This window comes from Centroberyx gerrardi, chromosome 5 (assembly GCF_048128805.1).
Source record: "Centroberyx gerrardi isolate f3 chromosome 5, fCenGer3.hap1.cur.20231027, whole genome shotgun sequence".
NCBI lineage: Eukaryota > Metazoa > Chordata > Actinopteri > Beryciformes > Berycidae > Centroberyx > Centroberyx gerrardi.
This window is the reverse complement of record NC_136001.1, coordinates 23,246,162-23,264,070: the sequence shown is the minus strand read 5'-3', so window position 1 is coordinate 23,264,070 and position 17,909 is coordinate 23,246,162. Positions and strand designations below refer to the sequence as shown.

General features: G+C 44.0%; 2 protein-coding genes across 3 annotated transcripts; both read left to right on the top strand.

The window, feature by feature from the left end:
* The first annotated feature begins 13 nt into the window (after positions 1-13).
* Positions 14-7,821, top strand: mdm4 (MDM4 regulator of p53). Of its 2 annotated transcripts, none has more exons than XM_071910743.2 (11): positions 14-169; positions 651-738; positions 850-924; positions 1,140-1,273; positions 1,385-1,434; positions 1,936-2,000; positions 3,396-3,495; positions 4,222-4,382; positions 4,520-4,702; positions 4,917-4,985; positions 5,081-7,821. In XM_071910743.2, the coding sequence occupies exons 2-11, from the start codon at positions 667-669 to the stop codon at positions 5,645-5,647; spliced, it is 1,476 nt and encodes a 491-aa protein (XP_071766844.1). In that variant the 5' UTR covers positions 14-169; positions 651-666; the 3' UTR covers positions 5,648-7,821. The 2 variants fall into 2 exon arrangements, with proteins under 2 accessions (XP_071766844.1, XP_071766835.1); XM_071910734.2 differs by having other exon boundaries at positions 4,505-4,702.
* A 7,205-nt stretch (positions 7,822-15,026) lies between these two features.
* On the top strand, positions 15,027-16,765 carry myog (myogenin). The gene is made up of 3 exons (XM_071910006.1): positions 15,027-15,575; positions 16,377-16,476; positions 16,641-16,765. The coding sequence occupies exons 1-3, from the start codon at positions 15,042-15,044 to the stop codon at positions 16,763-16,765; spliced, it is 759 nt and encodes a 252-aa protein (XP_071766107.1). The 5' UTR covers positions 15,027-15,041.
* The last annotated feature ends 1,144 nt before the right edge of the window (positions 16,766-17,909 follow it).

Below are 17,909 nucleotides of genomic sequence, written 5' to 3'. Positions count from 1 at the left end.
CGTCATCATTTGAATCTTCTAGGCCAGCTAACTGCCTAAATGTTAGCTAGCTAGTATTAGTTTTGAGAAGCCTTTTTTCATGTTTGTGTATTAAATTATCAGGTAGCTGCTAGGGCTACAGTACGTGTGGAACAATGTAGCAGCTTTGAAGTGATGCTAATTCATGAAGGTGAGTTCATTTTCAACGTACATATCGTTCTGGCGTTAGCTAGCTAAGTTAGCTAACGTTAGCTTTATTTCGTTACGTTAGCTAACACGTTTGCTCGTACTAACGGGAGCCAGGTTTGGCACCTGCCAAAATTACCCGGACTTTCTGCTTACATGCCAGTAGTAACGGTTGCAACTGTTGACTGTTAGTCTGTAACGTTATTGCATTCATTTGCATAACGTTAGCTCGGCTTGTCAAGAGCACTGGCCTTGCCAGTTGAAGATAATAAGCTCAAAGTGCTGTCGGACTCAGTAATGGTGGAGTCTAGATCCAGGCTTCCTGCAGTCAAGCAGCAGTCTGGCAACTCGTTTGAAATGCGTTAGGCTCAGAGAAATTAGGCCAGCAACAATTTAACGTGGCATTGCGTGCTAAATCAGATATTGCTTGACGATTGGGGAGGAAAAGGTTGTCTCATTATATGCGTTATAACCCTGGATTTCAGATTTTCCTCGTTTACTATGAGCTCCCTATCAGCCCAGCCACCGGCATCAAGCTCATCATGCAGGACGCTACCAGGAGATGGAAGTCAGGTAAGAGCGATAACAAAAAATATGACAATTGTTGTGCCTGTACTATATTATCAGCATACATAATTCACATATGCTGCTGAGCAATAGCATCGTGGTTCATGTTATTTTCAGGTGCAACCCAGAGCACCTCTCCTGCAGATTCTGCGTGTTGCCGGAGCCCAGGAAGATATCTTCACGCTCAAAGAGGTGAGTTGTCAGCGCAGGTCAACTTACAACCTGTTTTGCTGGTTGTATGTTGATGGTTGTAAGGCGGAATGGTCTGGCTTTGGACAACACGTTCTCTGGAGGGGGCAGCAAAGCCAGCTTGTTAAACTGCCCATCCCAGACTCTCCTAAATTGTGTTCCTGTAGTTAAAAATGTGTGGGTGCCTGCCAATATCTAAAGTCAACTGTTTTGTTTAGGTGATGCACTACTTGGGACAGTACATCATGGGGAGGCAACTATATGACAAACAGAGGCAGCACATCGTCCACTGTCAGGATGACCCGCTGGGAGAACTGCTGGAAGTGGAGAGCTTCTCTGTCAAAAACCCCAGGTACAAGCACACAGACGGACAGAGCTTCTGTTCATCACTCTCATATTAATGCTGGAGTATACATCTAAAATAAGAAATCAAATTCTGAATTCATGTTTTCTTATTTTATAGCCCAGTCTACGAAATGCTCAAGAAGTACTTGGTTGTGCTTGGTTCTGCTGGTAAGTGATGCCTTCATTTAATGTTTGAAATGCATTGTACCTTCTTTTGGTGAAATTATTTTGTCATGGGGGTATAGACAGATAACATGCAATATGTATGTCTCTATACTTCGGCTAGTTTGTACATGGTGTGATTGTGATTATTTGAGATTCATTCTTGTCCTTTTTTCTCTTCCCTTTGTGTTTGATGAATTGAATGATGTTTCATTCAGTTGCATCTACCATGATATGTTTTGAATTGAAGATCTCTGGTAATATGGTGATTATCTTATTTAACAACAAGTCATATTCCTTCTAAAATCAGCTTTCTATTTGGATACATTGTGTGTGCTTGTGACAGTGTGTGCATCTCTTAAAGAGAGGGGGATTCTGGGTTGGACGAGAACTGCACCAGTTTCCAACTCGGCCTACATTAGTGAGAGTGTATTAAAAGAAGTAGTGTGCTATAATTAAAGGGTGGGGGTGTCCTTTGTCTGTTACTGTGTCTCATTTGAAACGCAGACGCTGCAGAGAATCTTTCTGTGGGCCGTGAGTGTGTAGATGGCGGAGTGGAGGATCGCGGTCAGGTAAAGCTGAAGCATGGTGCTCAGGAGAAACAGAGACCCCAAGCCTCTGTCACCTCACAACACACAACCCTTAACGAATACACAGGGACAGGACCAGCAGGTTCAATGTGAAGCTGCTTCACTAATGATTCGTGGCATAAGTGTAATATGCACTTACACACAGTGCTGGATTGAAACCAGTAAGTCTTGGTGTAACCCCAGTTCACCAAGAGTTCCTCTAGAGTATATACTGAGCTCCTGTCGGCTTGTGTGTAATGAGGTGAAGGGCAGAGCTGCTGTCTCCGTTGGTGTGCATCTGTACAGAGTGGCACCGTCTCTGTACAACCCCATCCTTGGTCTGGTCTGGTGGTATTCCTAACACTCTTGTGTGACCCGCCAGCTCCACCCAGTGGATGGGGGGCAGAGTCAATGTCTCTGTCTGTCTCAGAGTTCTCTTCTCTGCTCCGAACTGGGGGATCGCAGCTCCTGATCCAGTCACAGGCTCAATGACCACCCTAAACCTTAAATATCCTTTCCCCCCTTCACCCACCCCAGTGATCCTACACCCTTCTGCCCACTCCCCTCCAACACCCACCCCAAAGCACCTATGCCCCCTAATGTACCCCTACTGTATGCCTCAACATTACTGAGCTACAGTCAGATTTTCACTTGTCTTCACTTCCTCTGTGAATCCAAAGGGTTAAATACCAAGTGTTGTATGTTTTTAAAGCCAATCTAGGGTGCTGTCAAATTTCAGGTCAATTCGGAGATCAAATTGGAATATGTTTTTCAAATATACTAATGTCTAACAGCAGTGATAACTCAATGGTCAATGTCAAATGTCCTCTTAGAATGTGTCTGTCTGCTTTCCTTCCCATGTAAAAAGGTTTTCAAGTTCGTGTATGAATGTGGACACTTTCCCATAGACAATATACACAAGACCACTTATTGATGTTTTGAATGCTATATACCCCGTATATGTTTTCTGTGCCTTCCTCCGCCCATTTAGTTTCCTCACATAGAGCATATCTTACAAGAATTCAGCATTTAAATCCCGACTTATGATACATGACTTAGTTTCCATATAATACATATTAGAACTCTACTGGATTCTTCAAACCTTTCCACATGGGTTTCATCTCTGTGTTAATTAACGCCCTGCGTCTCCCACCTGTCCTTTCTTTGTCTGTCTCTTTCCTTACAAACACACAATGCTCCAGTCCATCTCCTACATTATTTTGACCTTACCCCACCTTCCCTCCCCACCGGCCCGTACCCCTATTGCCCAAACCCTCAACCCCTGTACCACTGCCCCTTACCCCGAGGCCATCTTGAGAAGGAGCTGTGAGTCTTCCAAGTGCCCAGTTCTTGCTCTGTGTTCTCATTTTCTCTTCTCCACTCTTGCTCCCTCTGTAGGTGTATGGAGGTGTGTCCAAAGCAGGACTGGAGGTTGGCAGTGATAGGCCCCTCCTCCTGCAGACCCCCTCCCAGAGACGACCTCGGGAGCCAGATGAAGGTTAACAAACAGTTAATACTACTTAAGGCTGATTTATGATTCTGCGTTGAAGTGTTGCCGTAGCTACGCCGTAGGTGTTTGTGGGGCCGGCATAGCCCACAGAGGCTGCCACCATAGCTTACGTGTACCTCTCCAAAAAAGTAACTGCGTGTAGGGTGACACAAGACCGCAAGAACTGTGGTTGGCCCGCTTGGGTCACATATTTCCTCTTACCTGTATCCGGTTGATGTCCGCTGATAGTGAAGACAACAGCATTCAGCTGAACTTTGATTAAGTGATAAGCCCCCAGAGGCCATGCTTTGCACTGATATTAGAACAGGTAAGAGGCATTATTAGGCACAACTCAAAGCAGCACAAAACCCTCTTAGCTGTTCTAAAATCAGTGTAAAGCACAGATTATCATAGCTTAGTGCTTTATAAAATGGTAACACACCATTGTAATAAAAAAATATGCAAATGTTTGTTTTTAATCAGTGATGTAGTTCTAGTACTGGTATCAGTGATTTTGAAATAATGACATGTTATTTTTACGCCAAGTAATATAGTTCTAGTACTGGTATGAGTGGTGATTTTCAGTTAATACATTAATATTTGAAATTTGTAACTGTTATTTGGTCACAGGTATGTGTTTATCAGGTATTTTACAATGGTTTAGAATGTCACTCAGCCAGTCCAAACTGAGAACCAGTATTTTCTGTTTTATAATGTTGAATTCAACCTCTCCAGACTCCCTTGAAGGCCTGCCGCGGTCAGCCTGCAAACGGCCCAAGCTGGACGTTACTCTGGATGAGTGGGACCTCTCTGGCCTGCCCTGGTGGTTTCTGGGCAATCTCCGTAGTAACTACAGCCGCAGGAGCAATGGCTCCACCGACATCCACACAAACCAAGTAAGAAGCCACAGGGTTTGGGGTTCTAGCCTAAAAAAACCCAGCAGATATGATTGCTTGCTTGATGGAGGGCATAAGAAAAGAATAAGAGTGAAACAGTGGTGATCTGACTGAGGTGTCAGCTGTCTCCTGCACAGGAGGAGGACACGGCCATCGTGTCGGACACCACCGACGACCTATGGTTCCTGACGGAGGGCGAGAGCGAACAGGTGAGCGTGGAGATGAAGGAGGCTGCACTGGAGGAGGGGAGCGGAGGAGAAGGAGAGGCTCTACCTGAGGAGGATGATGGAGGAGGGAAAGAAGAGAAGGCAGATAAAGAGGTAGGACTTTGTGCCGAATGTCTTTTATTAGTCCCAGTAAGGGTACATGATTTTAAATTGTTTAGTCTTCCACTGTTTTCATCTCATCAATCTTGATCACTTTCACAGATTTGTGTCTACCAAATAAATCATTTGCTGTAAGGGAAGTAAATGTCTTATGCCAGGAAGAGTGAGGATAATTTAGTCTGATCAAATGTCTTTTACATTTTTTCAGATGCAGGAGGAGCCAGATGAAGATTCCCAGTGTCTGAGTGATGACACCGATACAGAAATCTCCACACAGGTCTGTGTCATCCATCTGTTTTGTCATAGTCTCAAGTTGTGTCTATTGATGAAAACTTCCAAGATGTAGACTTGTGACTTTGCATTTACCCTCAGGATGCATGGCAGTGCACAGAGTGCAGGAAGTTTAACACTCCTCTCCAGAGGTACTGTGTTCGCTGCTGGGCCCTACGTAAGAACTGGTACAAAGATGTCCCCCGACTTGCCCATTCCCTCTCTGTCCCTGACATCCCAGCATGCAGCTCTCTCGCCGCCCATGATGAGGAAGATGACAGCGACACAGGCATTGACGTCCCAGACTGCAGCAGGACAGTGTCTGACCCTGTCATCCTGCCCTCCCACTCCACACCCGACCGACCACTGCCCACTATGGTTTTAGGGAAGGGCAAGGGGCCTCGGCCTTCTGGTTTGCCCAAGGATGAGCAGCTCTCAGGAGGGGAGAGTCAGGAGAGCCTGGGGATGGAGGTTGAGGTTAGGCCTGAGGCCTTGATGGAGCCCTGCAAGCTGTGTCGAGTGCGGCCACGTAATGGAAATATAATACATGGACGTACAGCTCACCTGCTAACATGCTTCCCCTGTGCCAGGAGGCTGCACAAATTCCAGGCTCCTTGTCCTGGATGTGGAAAAATCATTCAAAGAGTTATTAAGATATTCATCCTCTAAAAACACACATTCACCTGCTGGACTGTGGTCCTGGGGACCTGATCGATGGTTAAAGCAAACATAAACAATAATAATAGCTGCATGCACTCTGGTATACAACCTCTGCTGGTAGACACACACAACCTGCACCTTACCCACCCTTCAGGCTAACACATACACACACTGTAGCACTTGGTTGAGCTTGTTCTTGGTTGCATGGTTTATTTTGCATCACACTGCCTCTGAAGTATCGTTAGATGCAACCTCGGACATCTAGTGTTTGACAAACCAAATGTTTATGTTTTTAGTGCCGCATTTCATAAAAGAGAGGTGCAAAGGCAGAAGTATTTATTTATTTATCGGAGAGCCACAGGAGTGTAAAATTGGTGGAGCTATTGTGTAATTTTCTTGTTTGATGAAGGCTTGTCTTTTTTCAGGCTAAGTGGATTTTCACTGGTGCTATGTGTAAAGTTTGTTTCCAGTTGTTGAATGGTGCCATATAAGAAACATTAGTTCTATTACTTTTGCGTGATGCTTTGTCTCCATAGCCCCACTTAGTATAGAAAATGTGTAGAAAACTCGGTAAACATTTTTCTTTAAGCCTCATGCAGCCCTTTTTTTTCTGTTTTTTTTTTTTTTCCTTTGTCTATCCTCATATGTTTTGTGGCTGTTTGCTTCCAATTGTGAAGACAGAGTAGAGGAGAGAGAGTATCAAGTCTTTTCTCAGAACCATGTTCATCTTTTGGTTGTCAATAGCTACCATTCCCTAAAAGCATCCTCCATAGCTCTTTTTTTTTTTTTATGCGTTCTCTACATCGGTGAATGTACTGTACAATACAAGTGTGGTGACTTAAGTCCTGTTTCTCTCAACATAGTGTTAAAAGATTTAGGATTAACATTAACCTGCTTGAAAAAGTACAGCTGAAGAAGTATTTACTGTAATTTTCTCTTCCGGGAGGTATTTTGATGGTGGTGTGTATTCAATATTTACAATTGCCAAGCTGCTGCTGATAGTTTTGCCTGCAGTAAGTTATCTCAATTAATTGTTAGTGTTTTAATTTTCTCTTTAAGAAAAAGGGTATTATTGACCTCCTTTCCTGAAGTTAAGAATTAACAATTTCTATATATTTTGTATTTAATTTATTTATGATTCTGTTTTAGTTCAGATGTTCACCTTTCAGTGAACCAGAAAAAGGTAGAGCCAAAGGTGATATGACTGCACTTGTTACATTGAACAGAGTCCTAATGTGTAATTTACAACAAAATTGTATTCTGAAAGGTATCAAGAAATTCTTCAGCGAAAGGGCCTGAGTTACCAAATGTTTCCTCAGTGATGTGGACATGAAAGTGACTGTGTAGTACTTATTGGGAGTTGAGGGTTAGATTGAAGCGTTACACTGCCATGTAATGATTTTGAATTTTGATTTGTATTGTTTTATGGACATACTTTTTTCTGGTATTTCTGTGTTATTTGACTTAAGATTTGCTGGTATGTTCCCTTGCTGGGCTCTTGTCTGACCTATTAACTATTTCCTTTCAGTGAGAACGTGTGAGCTGTCTACGAACACTTTCTCACAAGTAGGATGTACAGTGACATTAGGCTCTTAATTCTTGACTCTGCTCTGTTTAGCATAGAGGGAATGGCATAGTTGTTCTGTGATCAGCTCTTTACTTGCGCTTAATCTCTCTGCCAGCAGGTGGGGAGAAGTCTCAGTATTGTATCTGGTGCCCACTGAAGCTATACAATACCAGTAATACATGTAATGTGTATATAGAGCATGCCTCCTAGCGTGACTAAAACCAGCACTGCGCTGGTGTGAGAGCTATGTTAGCTATGTAAAAGCTAAAAAGCTATGTAAAAGATTAATGTAGCCTATTATATTTGCTTCCATCATTCTACGACCTGAGAAACCTACTCACTTCCACTAGATGCAGATCTCTAACATCCATAATAACAATGGTATAGTGTATAATATGCCAGTATTACTGGTTCAGATAAACAAAGACACAAATAAGTGTTGCAAATTTAAGATTAAGACTACAAATGTACTCAAATATGGTACAGCCAACAGTTTTTTTTCCTACTTGTCATGGAACATTGCCTCAAAACAACTGTCTTTCTTGCAAATAATGTAATGCTCTGATGTGCCGCTGTAACTTTTTTTTGTAAAGCAATAAAGAGTTGTTTCAGTTAATTACTATTGTTTCATTTAGTTCACTTAGACACCAAAGGGACAGTTGATGTACAGTACCCACTGGTGAAGAGGTGTGTGTGTGTCTGTGTATTGGCTGAAGAATAAGTCATTGTATGACAGGCCAGCTGTCATGTGTCCTCTCCTTCACGACAGGACTGCCTCCAGCACCTGCGTTTCTCTCTCCTCTGCTTACTCACTCTTCTTTTGCTTACTTGTGTCTGCCTTATTTTTGTCCTCTTGCCGAGAAGTGGGACAGGCACCCTACCTTCTATGTTGCTGTAACAGCGCCGCTATCCAACTTATGCATGAAAACTATAATTATTCTACCCTAGGGTGTTATTTAAATGCTGCTTAGTCATTAGGGGATATTCCCAGTGGAAAGTCCCCTGTGAAAGTCTCCTTGTCAGGGATCCACTAAAGCCCCCCTAGACTTAAAGGATAAGAAAGATACAGTATGACTAGTAGTCATATTTCCATAGATGATGAGTACCTTAACAGACCGTTAAGTTACATTTATTTATAAAGTTCTTTAAAGCAGCAGTTTTGTCACAAGTGCTTTACATAGCATTAAAGGGCATGAATACAGATAAAAATGAGAAAGAACAAACATCACATTTTAGACACTTTGTAAGGTGTGTGTGTGTGTCCACAGGAGCACAGATCAAATGACAGGCTGTAGGGAAACAAACAAAGTGAAAAGAATGTCTGGTATGGTATTTGTTGAACAAAAAAGCAAAGATATTCCTTAGAAGAGGAAGGAGGTAGCTAGGTGTTGCCGTCCTCCTGGTGATTTGCACTACAGTATTCAGCGCATGTAATCGCCATACCAAAATGGTGCCCCTGACCCCGCATCTAATTCAAGAATGAAGTGCTGCTTTGTTCGTGGTATCTGGCACATCAGAGCAGGGTTGGCACTAGAACATATAGCAGAAGAGTGGCATAACACTCTGGTGACATGGCACCCGCAGCTTGGCACCTCTAGAATGGCATGGCCAAGGGAGTGGTAGGGGATCTGCATGTTTCCATGGCGACAGTACATCTATCCCAACACCCCAGAATAACTTTTAACACATTCTCCCTTTATCCCATATGGCGTATGCAATACTTCCTAGAGGGAAAATAGTTAGGATGTGAGCTCTCTGCCGAACATTGCTCCAATACTTGTGGAGAGCATTTTTTCCCATGAATATCTTTATGGTTGTTCTGTTCCTGGGTGGGCCTCTGATCTGGCACAATACGATAAGTGGAAACATTGGAAGGCTGCCCTTGCATAGTTTTGACTGGCCTACATGTGCCTTACTTTGTTTTATATCAAAAGGACATGGCTCTACCATATTGTCCCTATTACATTACACCACAGATCAGATGAGTATTGATGGTGATCAGTGACTTCAAGCTCATTCCAACTACTGTGCCCACTGTGTTTGATCAGGGAGAAAGGGTAACGTATGTGAGTATGCCTGGTATCTGTGTCACTCTCCTCCTCCGTCTGTCCGTCTGCATACCTACAGGATGGCGAGCCTCAGCCTGTTTACCCTCCTTTACTCTTCTCTGGTTGTGTCTCTGGATGTCTGTAACTGTATCTGTGTGGCCAGGACCTTTCCTCTCTCACCTCCACACAGACACACACACAGACAGACACACACACACGCACACGCACGCACATTCCCTCTGTTGTGTCCGGCTATTTGGTCGCTCCAGAAACCAGGCCGCTAAATTTGTCCCACTGCTGACATGGGAGAAGGTCAGTGGAGCCAGAGATAAACAAAGATAGGAATAGCGAGAGACAGACAGAAAGAGAGAGGGAGAGAGGAATACAGAATAAGAGTAGAAAATGGAAAAAAAAAACAGGTAATGATAGAGATGGAGCACAGCAACGCATGAAGAGAGAGGAACAAGGAGAGACTGATGAGGCCAGAAAAAGACAGAGCAAGTCCAGCCAGGTCCTGGAGGGAGGCTTGTCTTTCCTTTTCACCTCAGCGGGATGCCAGATATGGAAGAGGATACTGAAGTGCTGGACTGACTGGGATCAGGACATACATAGTTTCCACACAGCCATCCACTCAAATCTCACAACATCACTCCACAGGGGGTATACGCATCACTGGGCTTGCACAGGATGCAATGATGCGTCTCAGAGAGGAGCTATGCTGATTGCAGTTTACACCAGGGCAATATCTACGTGTGAATTGCCTCCAAATTAAACTGGATAGCTTTTATGAGCACCAAGACCTGCTCTCCAATGTCCTGTCACATAACTTTTCTGATTGACTCTGAAGTAAAAGTCGGAAAGAGATGGATGATTGTTTTCTGCCCTGTGATAAGTATTGCTAAGGATGAATGAAATTTCAAGTATCATGCAATATACTGTATCACTGGAATAGATATGACTGTGTCTTGTGTAAGTCATCTGTCTGTGGTTGTTCGCAGCAGCGGAATATGGATTGTTTATTTGTGACAGTGAATAAGTTTAGGGCTACCATGTGGTGCGAAGTATGTTAGTAGGAAGTGGGTTACAGTATGTGTGTAAGTATGAGTATGTATGCGTGTGTGAATGTGTTTGTCTATGTGTGCTAGTGGCTTCCAGTGAGTGGGATGCCAGCGAAGGGAAGGGCAGCGGACGGCTCGGGGGCTCAGTCCATTCCTGCGATTTAACATGACACCACTTGCACTAAGACGGCGACAGCTGCGTATGCGCATGCCGGCCATTCTGTTTGTTGTAGGGGATTACTCTGCGATAAAAGCCCCAGTGAGGAGCAGCGCGGCTGGGCTGCAGAACTACTGTTTCCCCCTGACTTAGAAAGCTTTCGCCGGGCCTCCCGAGCCCTGTGAAAACACAGGTGGGGCACTTCATTCTGAAAAGGAATGAATGGGAGTATTCTCATGATGATTAGCCAGGCTGTAGTAGTGTCAAATCACCTTTAGACATCAGTCAAATGATACAACACTGCAGCTTATGTAAGGTCCATTACTCAACAGAAATAGTGGGGCACAGTTGTGTAGTAATCAGCTCTGACTGCTCCCCCTCCATTCACCTACTTAGTTGATTCAGAGTGGTTAGGTGATAGATTTGGTTTGGGCTGATGATATTTCACAGGATTGTAGTGATGATCATCTCAGAGGATTGTACTGCGTTGTCATCATTTACCATTAATACTGAGAATTCACATTACTGTATAGTCAATACAATACAGTACAATGGGGTTCAGTTATTATCTGCTCATTCCCCATAAAAACGTGCAGTCTCTGAGGTGACGGACACAGGCATCTGTTGCTGTCACTATGGTGACTGTGCCCTCTCCCATAGGCACTTAACCGGTCCATCCATAATAGTGAGGTTTGTGTCCAGAGTCACGTACATAGAGCACTGCAGCCCAGTCCATGCAGAAGCATTCTACACTTTAATATTAGAAACCCAGAAAAAAATTTCTGAGACACATCACATGCCTTCTTTTTGTTTCATTTTCTTTTCTTTGTTTAATCTTCTTTGCCTTTTTATATACTTTCTACATTCTCTACCCCATCTTCTTATAGCTCCCTCCACACCCTAAGTATTAATACTTAATACTAAGTATTATCAAACTGATGTGAATTATATGAGGAAGGTTTTTAAAGGAAAAAATCAAACAAAAGAAAACATAAGCTCTACAGATTTGTTCCTTTTGCTGGTTGTTTGTCTTATAATGATCACCGGCTGAAGGCCATAGTTTACCCAGTTCACCCACCTTTTTCTAACACTACATCACTGTTCTTATGTTATCCTTATCTTAGATATGTGAGATTTTTAAGGGAGTGCATTCAAAAGAAAGTTCTCCAGGTTGGTGATGATCTTGAGGCTAACCTGGGGCGAGGAGGGCTGATCCCTCTCCCTCCTCCTCCTCCTCCTCCTCCTCCTCCTCTTCCTCCTCCTCCTCCTCCTCCCAACTCAGCTGTCCTGCAATGTGCTGCTGCTTGTCACTGAGGAGAAGTGGACCACTGTTGCCAGTGACAGGGCAATCCCTGGTCCGCACACACACACACACACACACACACACACACACACACACACACACACACAGACACACACACACACACACACACACACGCACAAGTATTTAGTGTTAGTATTTTGGTTACATAATTTTTCTGGGGAAATAAAATTATATAATAATAATTATTAATATCTGTAGACAGCAAATTAAATGTTTATTGTTAATTAATGTCTCTGAGATGTTTAATTATTTCATCTTCCATCTTCCTTCTATGGTTTTCAGAAGACATTACAAAATCGAATAGAATTGTTGTTATATAATTGTACATTTTTGAATATAGTGTTATTGCTATTGGTGATCAAGACATATAGGGTCAGTACAGATGGATCAAAGCTAATCATAATCCAAAATCTCAGTTCAGTGCAAATCTCAACTGAAAGTATATTGTTAGTTTAACTAGGTTAAATCTGTGCTATGAATCCTGAACTGAAGACGGAAGATACGGCACGCATCCACAGATAGTAAGTAAACACTGAGTCCCCCCTGGTGTGTTGCATCTCAAGTGTTCACTTCAAAATGCTGAGAGGGGACTTGCTCCTCAACCAAGACACGAGTGTGTGGCTGACACTACTAGTCCCTTTCCTCAAGAGACACACACACACACACACACACACACAAGTTCTCTAGTTCTGCTGACAATGGGTTAAGATGACAGAGGGTTATGAGTGACTCCGACACACTGCAGACCCCCTCCCTGCTGTACCCCTGAGTCCAACACAGGCGTCTTTGTACTCGCTCCACCATCAGTGACTATCCATCACAGACTAACCTGACAGCCCACCGCAGCCCTGCGCTGAGCTACAACCCCAGCCTCTGCCCCAGCCCCGTGCCCCATGTCCCAAACCCCACACCGCTAGACCACTACCCGCCACCAAGCCCTGCCAAACCACTGCCTGACACCCAGTCCCAGAACTGGACTCCTGGCCCACTGCATACTCCATCAGTCCTACACTGTGAAAAAAAATCCATCTTAACAAGTCATTTCATCTAATATGTTGAGTCTGAAATTCATATTCTTCCAATGCAAATCAACTTGTTTCAAGAATTTTCTTGCATCGTGTCATTTTCCTGATACCAATGGAGTGATCTGTACGGAAGAGGATTAGGGCTACATGTGAAAAATTTATTTGAGTTCTAAGTCAGAATTCTGAAATTAAAGTCAGAGATTCTGAGATGAAAGTCAGAATTCTGAGGATTCTGACTTTATTCTCAGAATTCTGAGTTTAAACTCAGAACTCTGGCCCTAATCCTCTTCTGTAGCTCTGCTTTGTTCTGCCTTGTTTCAAGATATTGACGCATAAGATTCACACTCTAGATTCACCTGGTACTGGTGGAGTGATCTGTCTTATTTCAAGATGTGGACACTTTGTTCAAAAAAAATTCTCAAAACAGGTGAAATTTCACAAGCAGAATGATCTCACCCCATTGGCAGAAATTTTCACGTTTCAAGAAAAATAAGACTTTTTTTTTATTGCAACAAAACTTACATACATATACAACATATACAATAACATTTAACATACAGTGCAGCAACCTACAACATATATACACACAGGGATATATCCATACACTTTCCATTTGCATTTAGTAATGACAAAAATAGTAATTAAATGTAAAATAAGTAAATAGATAAAGAAAGACCAAAAGAGATACTTAAGATATAAATATCATGATATAAACACTTTTAAGCTTTTCTCTCCTCTGTTTTATACTTGGAGGTTGTGGCTTTAGCCAGGAGACTGTGATCATTTTGAAAAATAAGACTTTTAGACCGAATATGAGGCCAACTGACTTGTTAAGGTGGACATTTTTTGCATTGTGGCCACAACACAGACCCCTGCCCCACTCTATCAAAGACTTCTGGCCAGATAAGTGTATTATTGTAATAAACCTATGGTAGTGATATAGCATACACAAGGATGTAACGCTTATCTAACACCATGCCTGTCATTCAGGCCACTTCTGTGCTGACAGAAGTGTCTGTTTGGCTGTTTGTCCATCCTGGCGGAAGCCGGTCCGAATTAGGCGGTGAGCTATGAGGTGAGACATGTCCTGGAAGGATTAGCACCCGATGGCTAGGCTATCACTACGGCTGGCTGGAAGGGGTCAGGACAGCCAAGGCCGTTCCACTGGATATTAGTCTCATTATTGTCTCTTGTCCCTGAGACTAACAGGAGCCAATGTCAACTTCGCACTGTACTTCCTGTCCATTCACTGCACTGGCCTGTCTATTTCTTACTTGTGTAGTTCAGAAGTTGACTTCACACTATGCAATCATCTTAGAAGGAAAGTCAGCAGATATGAATGTGGTTACATAAAACTAGAACCCGCCAAAAACGGCAGGGGCTATAATGTTATCGAAGCTTTAACAAATTTAGAACCGAACTGCTTGATTATTCTAAACCTGACATTGCTGCAGTCACGATGGAGGGAAAGTATTCATCTGTGACCTACTTTTGAGTAAACATAACAATTTCTGTGCTCCTTTTTCCTTCCCATACAGAACTAGGAGACAAACAACTTCTTGTCATTGCATATCATTGGCTCCTAGTAGAAGTGACAGCTGTCTCCAGACTGTCCCTGACCCCCCTCCACCTCCCCCACGGCAGGGGGCTTCATGTATGGTGTCATGGAGGGGGACGTGAGTCTGGGATTAGCTCATTAAGACAGACATCTTTGATCTGAGGTAATCTGTCCCATTTCCATGGCAACCTGATCATATCCCAGCCTCTTAAGACACACGCACTCACACAGAACCGCACAAGGGCATGTGCACATATACACACACACACACACACACACACACACACACACACAAGCACGCGCGCACACATACACACACACACACACGGGCCTTAAAGCCCTAGAGAGCAGGGCCCAACAGAGATGTGAAGTGTAGATGTGCAGCAACAGCTAAACGTCGTGTCAGGTTTCTGGGGGCTCGTGCTAAATTTAACCCTGTGATCCTGCAGCAGGCAGAGGGGTTTAAATGCCAGCCTACAGTTGCTCCACACCAGTTGTTCTCCACACGTCTTCCTCTCATCACAAACTCAGGCCAGGACTAAGAGAGGCACACACCCACACACCCCGACACACACTCTCTAGGCGCAGGACCGAAGAACACGTCGAGCAGTTCCAGGGGAAGCAGGGATCTTCGTCCCCTACATCCAGACCACAGCGTTGTCCAGTATGGAGCTTTTCGAGACCAACCCTTACTTCTTCCCCGACCAGCGCTTTTACGAGGGAGGGGACAGCTACTTCCCCTCTCGCCTGCCCGGGGGGTACGACCAAGCGGGCTACCAGGACAGGAACTCCATGATGGGGCTGTGTGGGGGGATGTCTGGGGGCGTAGGGGTCGGGGTCACAGGCATGGAGGACAAAGCCTCTCCGTCCGGCCTGTCGCCCCACTCTGAGCCCCACTGCCCGGGCCAGTGCCTGCCCTGGGCCTGTAAGCTGTGCAAGCGGAAGACAGTGACCATGGACCGCCGGAAAGCGGCCACGCTGAGGGAGAAGAGGCGTCTGAAGAAGGTGAACGAGGCCTTCGAGGCTCTGAAGAGGAGCACGCTGATGAACCCCAACCAGAGGCTGCCCAAGGTGGAGATCTTGCGGAGCGCCATCCAGTACATCGAGAGGCTGCAGGCCCTGGTCTCCTCCCTCAACCAGCAGGACAGCGAGACGGGGCAGCAGGGACTGCACTACCGGCCCAGCGCAGCCCAGCCCAGAGTAAGTAGGACAGAGGAGGGATGAGGAGGGAGGGAAGGCGAGAAGGGACAGAAAATGTTAAGAAAAGGATGAAAGGTGAGATGGAGAAAGAGAGACTAGAATAGGAGAACAGCAAAAATGAGAATAATGGTCAAAGTAAACGTTTTTTGTAGGACACCTGACAGCGTGTGCATCATCAGAGTGTGGGAGCTATCGGTCATAAAGTTTTCCTCAGCAAGATAATTTGCTGTATCCAGTTATCTATTTAGCCCTGGAATGAGTATATCATAAGTTTCCTGCAAGAGTATTATTTTCAGCTGCTGATTTTTAAAGGTTATAGTGGCCTTCAGTTGTGTGTCAGAAGATATAAATCTCTGGCTATAGCCATCTAATGGTTCATAGAGGGAAAAAAAAACACACTCATGAGATAAGTGCCATCATCTAGCGAAAAATAGAAAGCAGTGCGCAGATTTATTTCAATTGCCAAAATCCCACCAATCACTGTCACACTGTTAGCAGCGATCTTGATGTTAAACGATCAGTATGTTTCCTGGCATAATGTGTTTCCATCTGCACTTTCTTATGAAAATGTCTTGCTACTCCTTCTGAGATAGTGCTCAACATGCAATCTAACCTCGGGGGTCACAGGACGCATTTGTTGTGTGTGTGTGTGTGTGTGTGTGTGTGTGTGTGTGTGTGTGTGTGTGTGTGGTGTTAGTCTGTACGGCAGTGTGTGTGTGTGTTTCTCTGTGGGGTGGGGTGTGACGTGTCATAACACAGAGTGACTGACAGCACCTTGTGTGTGTGTCTCTATGGTAACAGGTGTCGTCGTCAAGCGAGCCCAGTTCAGGCAGCACCTGCTGTAGTAGCCCAGAGTGGAGCAGCACCCCGGACCAGTGCACACAGAGCTACAGCAGCGAGGGTGAGTACACACACACATACACACACACGCACACACACACACACACACACACACACACACACACACACACACACACATGTACAGCACAAACATCAATTTTTCTGCATAGCATCAATGGTTTTACTTGAAGCAGATACTGAATATGTGTCTGTGTCTCCCTGCAGATCTCCTGAGTGCTGCTGACTCTCCAGAGCACGGCACCATGCGCTCCCTGACCTCCATCGTGGACAGCATCTCAGCGGACGTAGGTGTGGGCTATCCTGTGGTGCCTGTGGACATTCCCAAATAGACCCTCCAACACAGCTGACCCATAGACACACAGAGAGCCACAAACCTGGGCTCAGATTTAACGACATGAAACAAAGGGCAAATGACAACCAGCGATGCCACATAGTTGCAGACAGACACCAATTCCCAAATTCCAAGTTAATTTATTTTTCAGGTGTACTCCTCTGAGTTCCGAGTGTTTTGTCTTATGCGAAGTATCAAATTCGTCATTTATCAGAATTGTAATTGTCAAACTCTGTTGATCTAAGGGTCTGCTAGCCACACCGAATTCCTCCTGTTACTGTTCACAATGAGGCCTTATTCCCTTTATTCCCTGCCTTAGTCTGCGGTCCACGTGTCTGTCAGAGCCACAGGAGCTTAGTCTAACTAGAGATTCACAGACTTTACTGCATGATACCAACACTTAGTTACTAGACTGAATCTCTGTTCGGCTTGCCTGCAGTCTGACAGAGCAATAGAGGAATAACAAGAAAGCCTGTTTTTTCTCCTAACTTAAGTCAAAGAGATCTCCTTCTTTTTGAAACCTTTCCCTGATCTATCTTGCATTCTTTTTGTGTGTGTTTATTTGTGGGGCCAATATGTACCACGGCAGTTTTGACCAAGACCTGCTTAATTTAAACTGGTTATGAATGCTAGTGATGTAAATACGTTCCCTTTTTCTACAGAGTGGTTTTGCTATTTTATTTTTTAATTTTTGCTAACTTATTTTTGACTTTTATAACTAAGATTGTTGTGTATTTGTAGATGTTTCAAAAGTGATATTTTCTGTCCAATCCTTGCAATAAAGACCATTTTCAATACACTGTCTATCATCGTCTTTCAAACAGACAGTTTGACCATGAAGACCTCAAAAGAAAAACACAACATCCAATATCTTAAAAAAACAGCTTTACTTATGTCTATATAGTGTCATAAATACAGTACACTTTTTAAATAGCCAAATAATAAAATCTTGATTTGTCAGCATCATTTCACACCTGGAATAAATACACATACAGTACTCATAGCTGCCACATAGCACATTACACCTTTTAGACACCTTGAAAAAACTGTAAAATAAAAAAAAGATTGTACACCCATCCAATACTTCACTGGTTCACCGATATGCCGTGTTCTCATTGGACGAGGAGTTGGTCAGCCAAAAG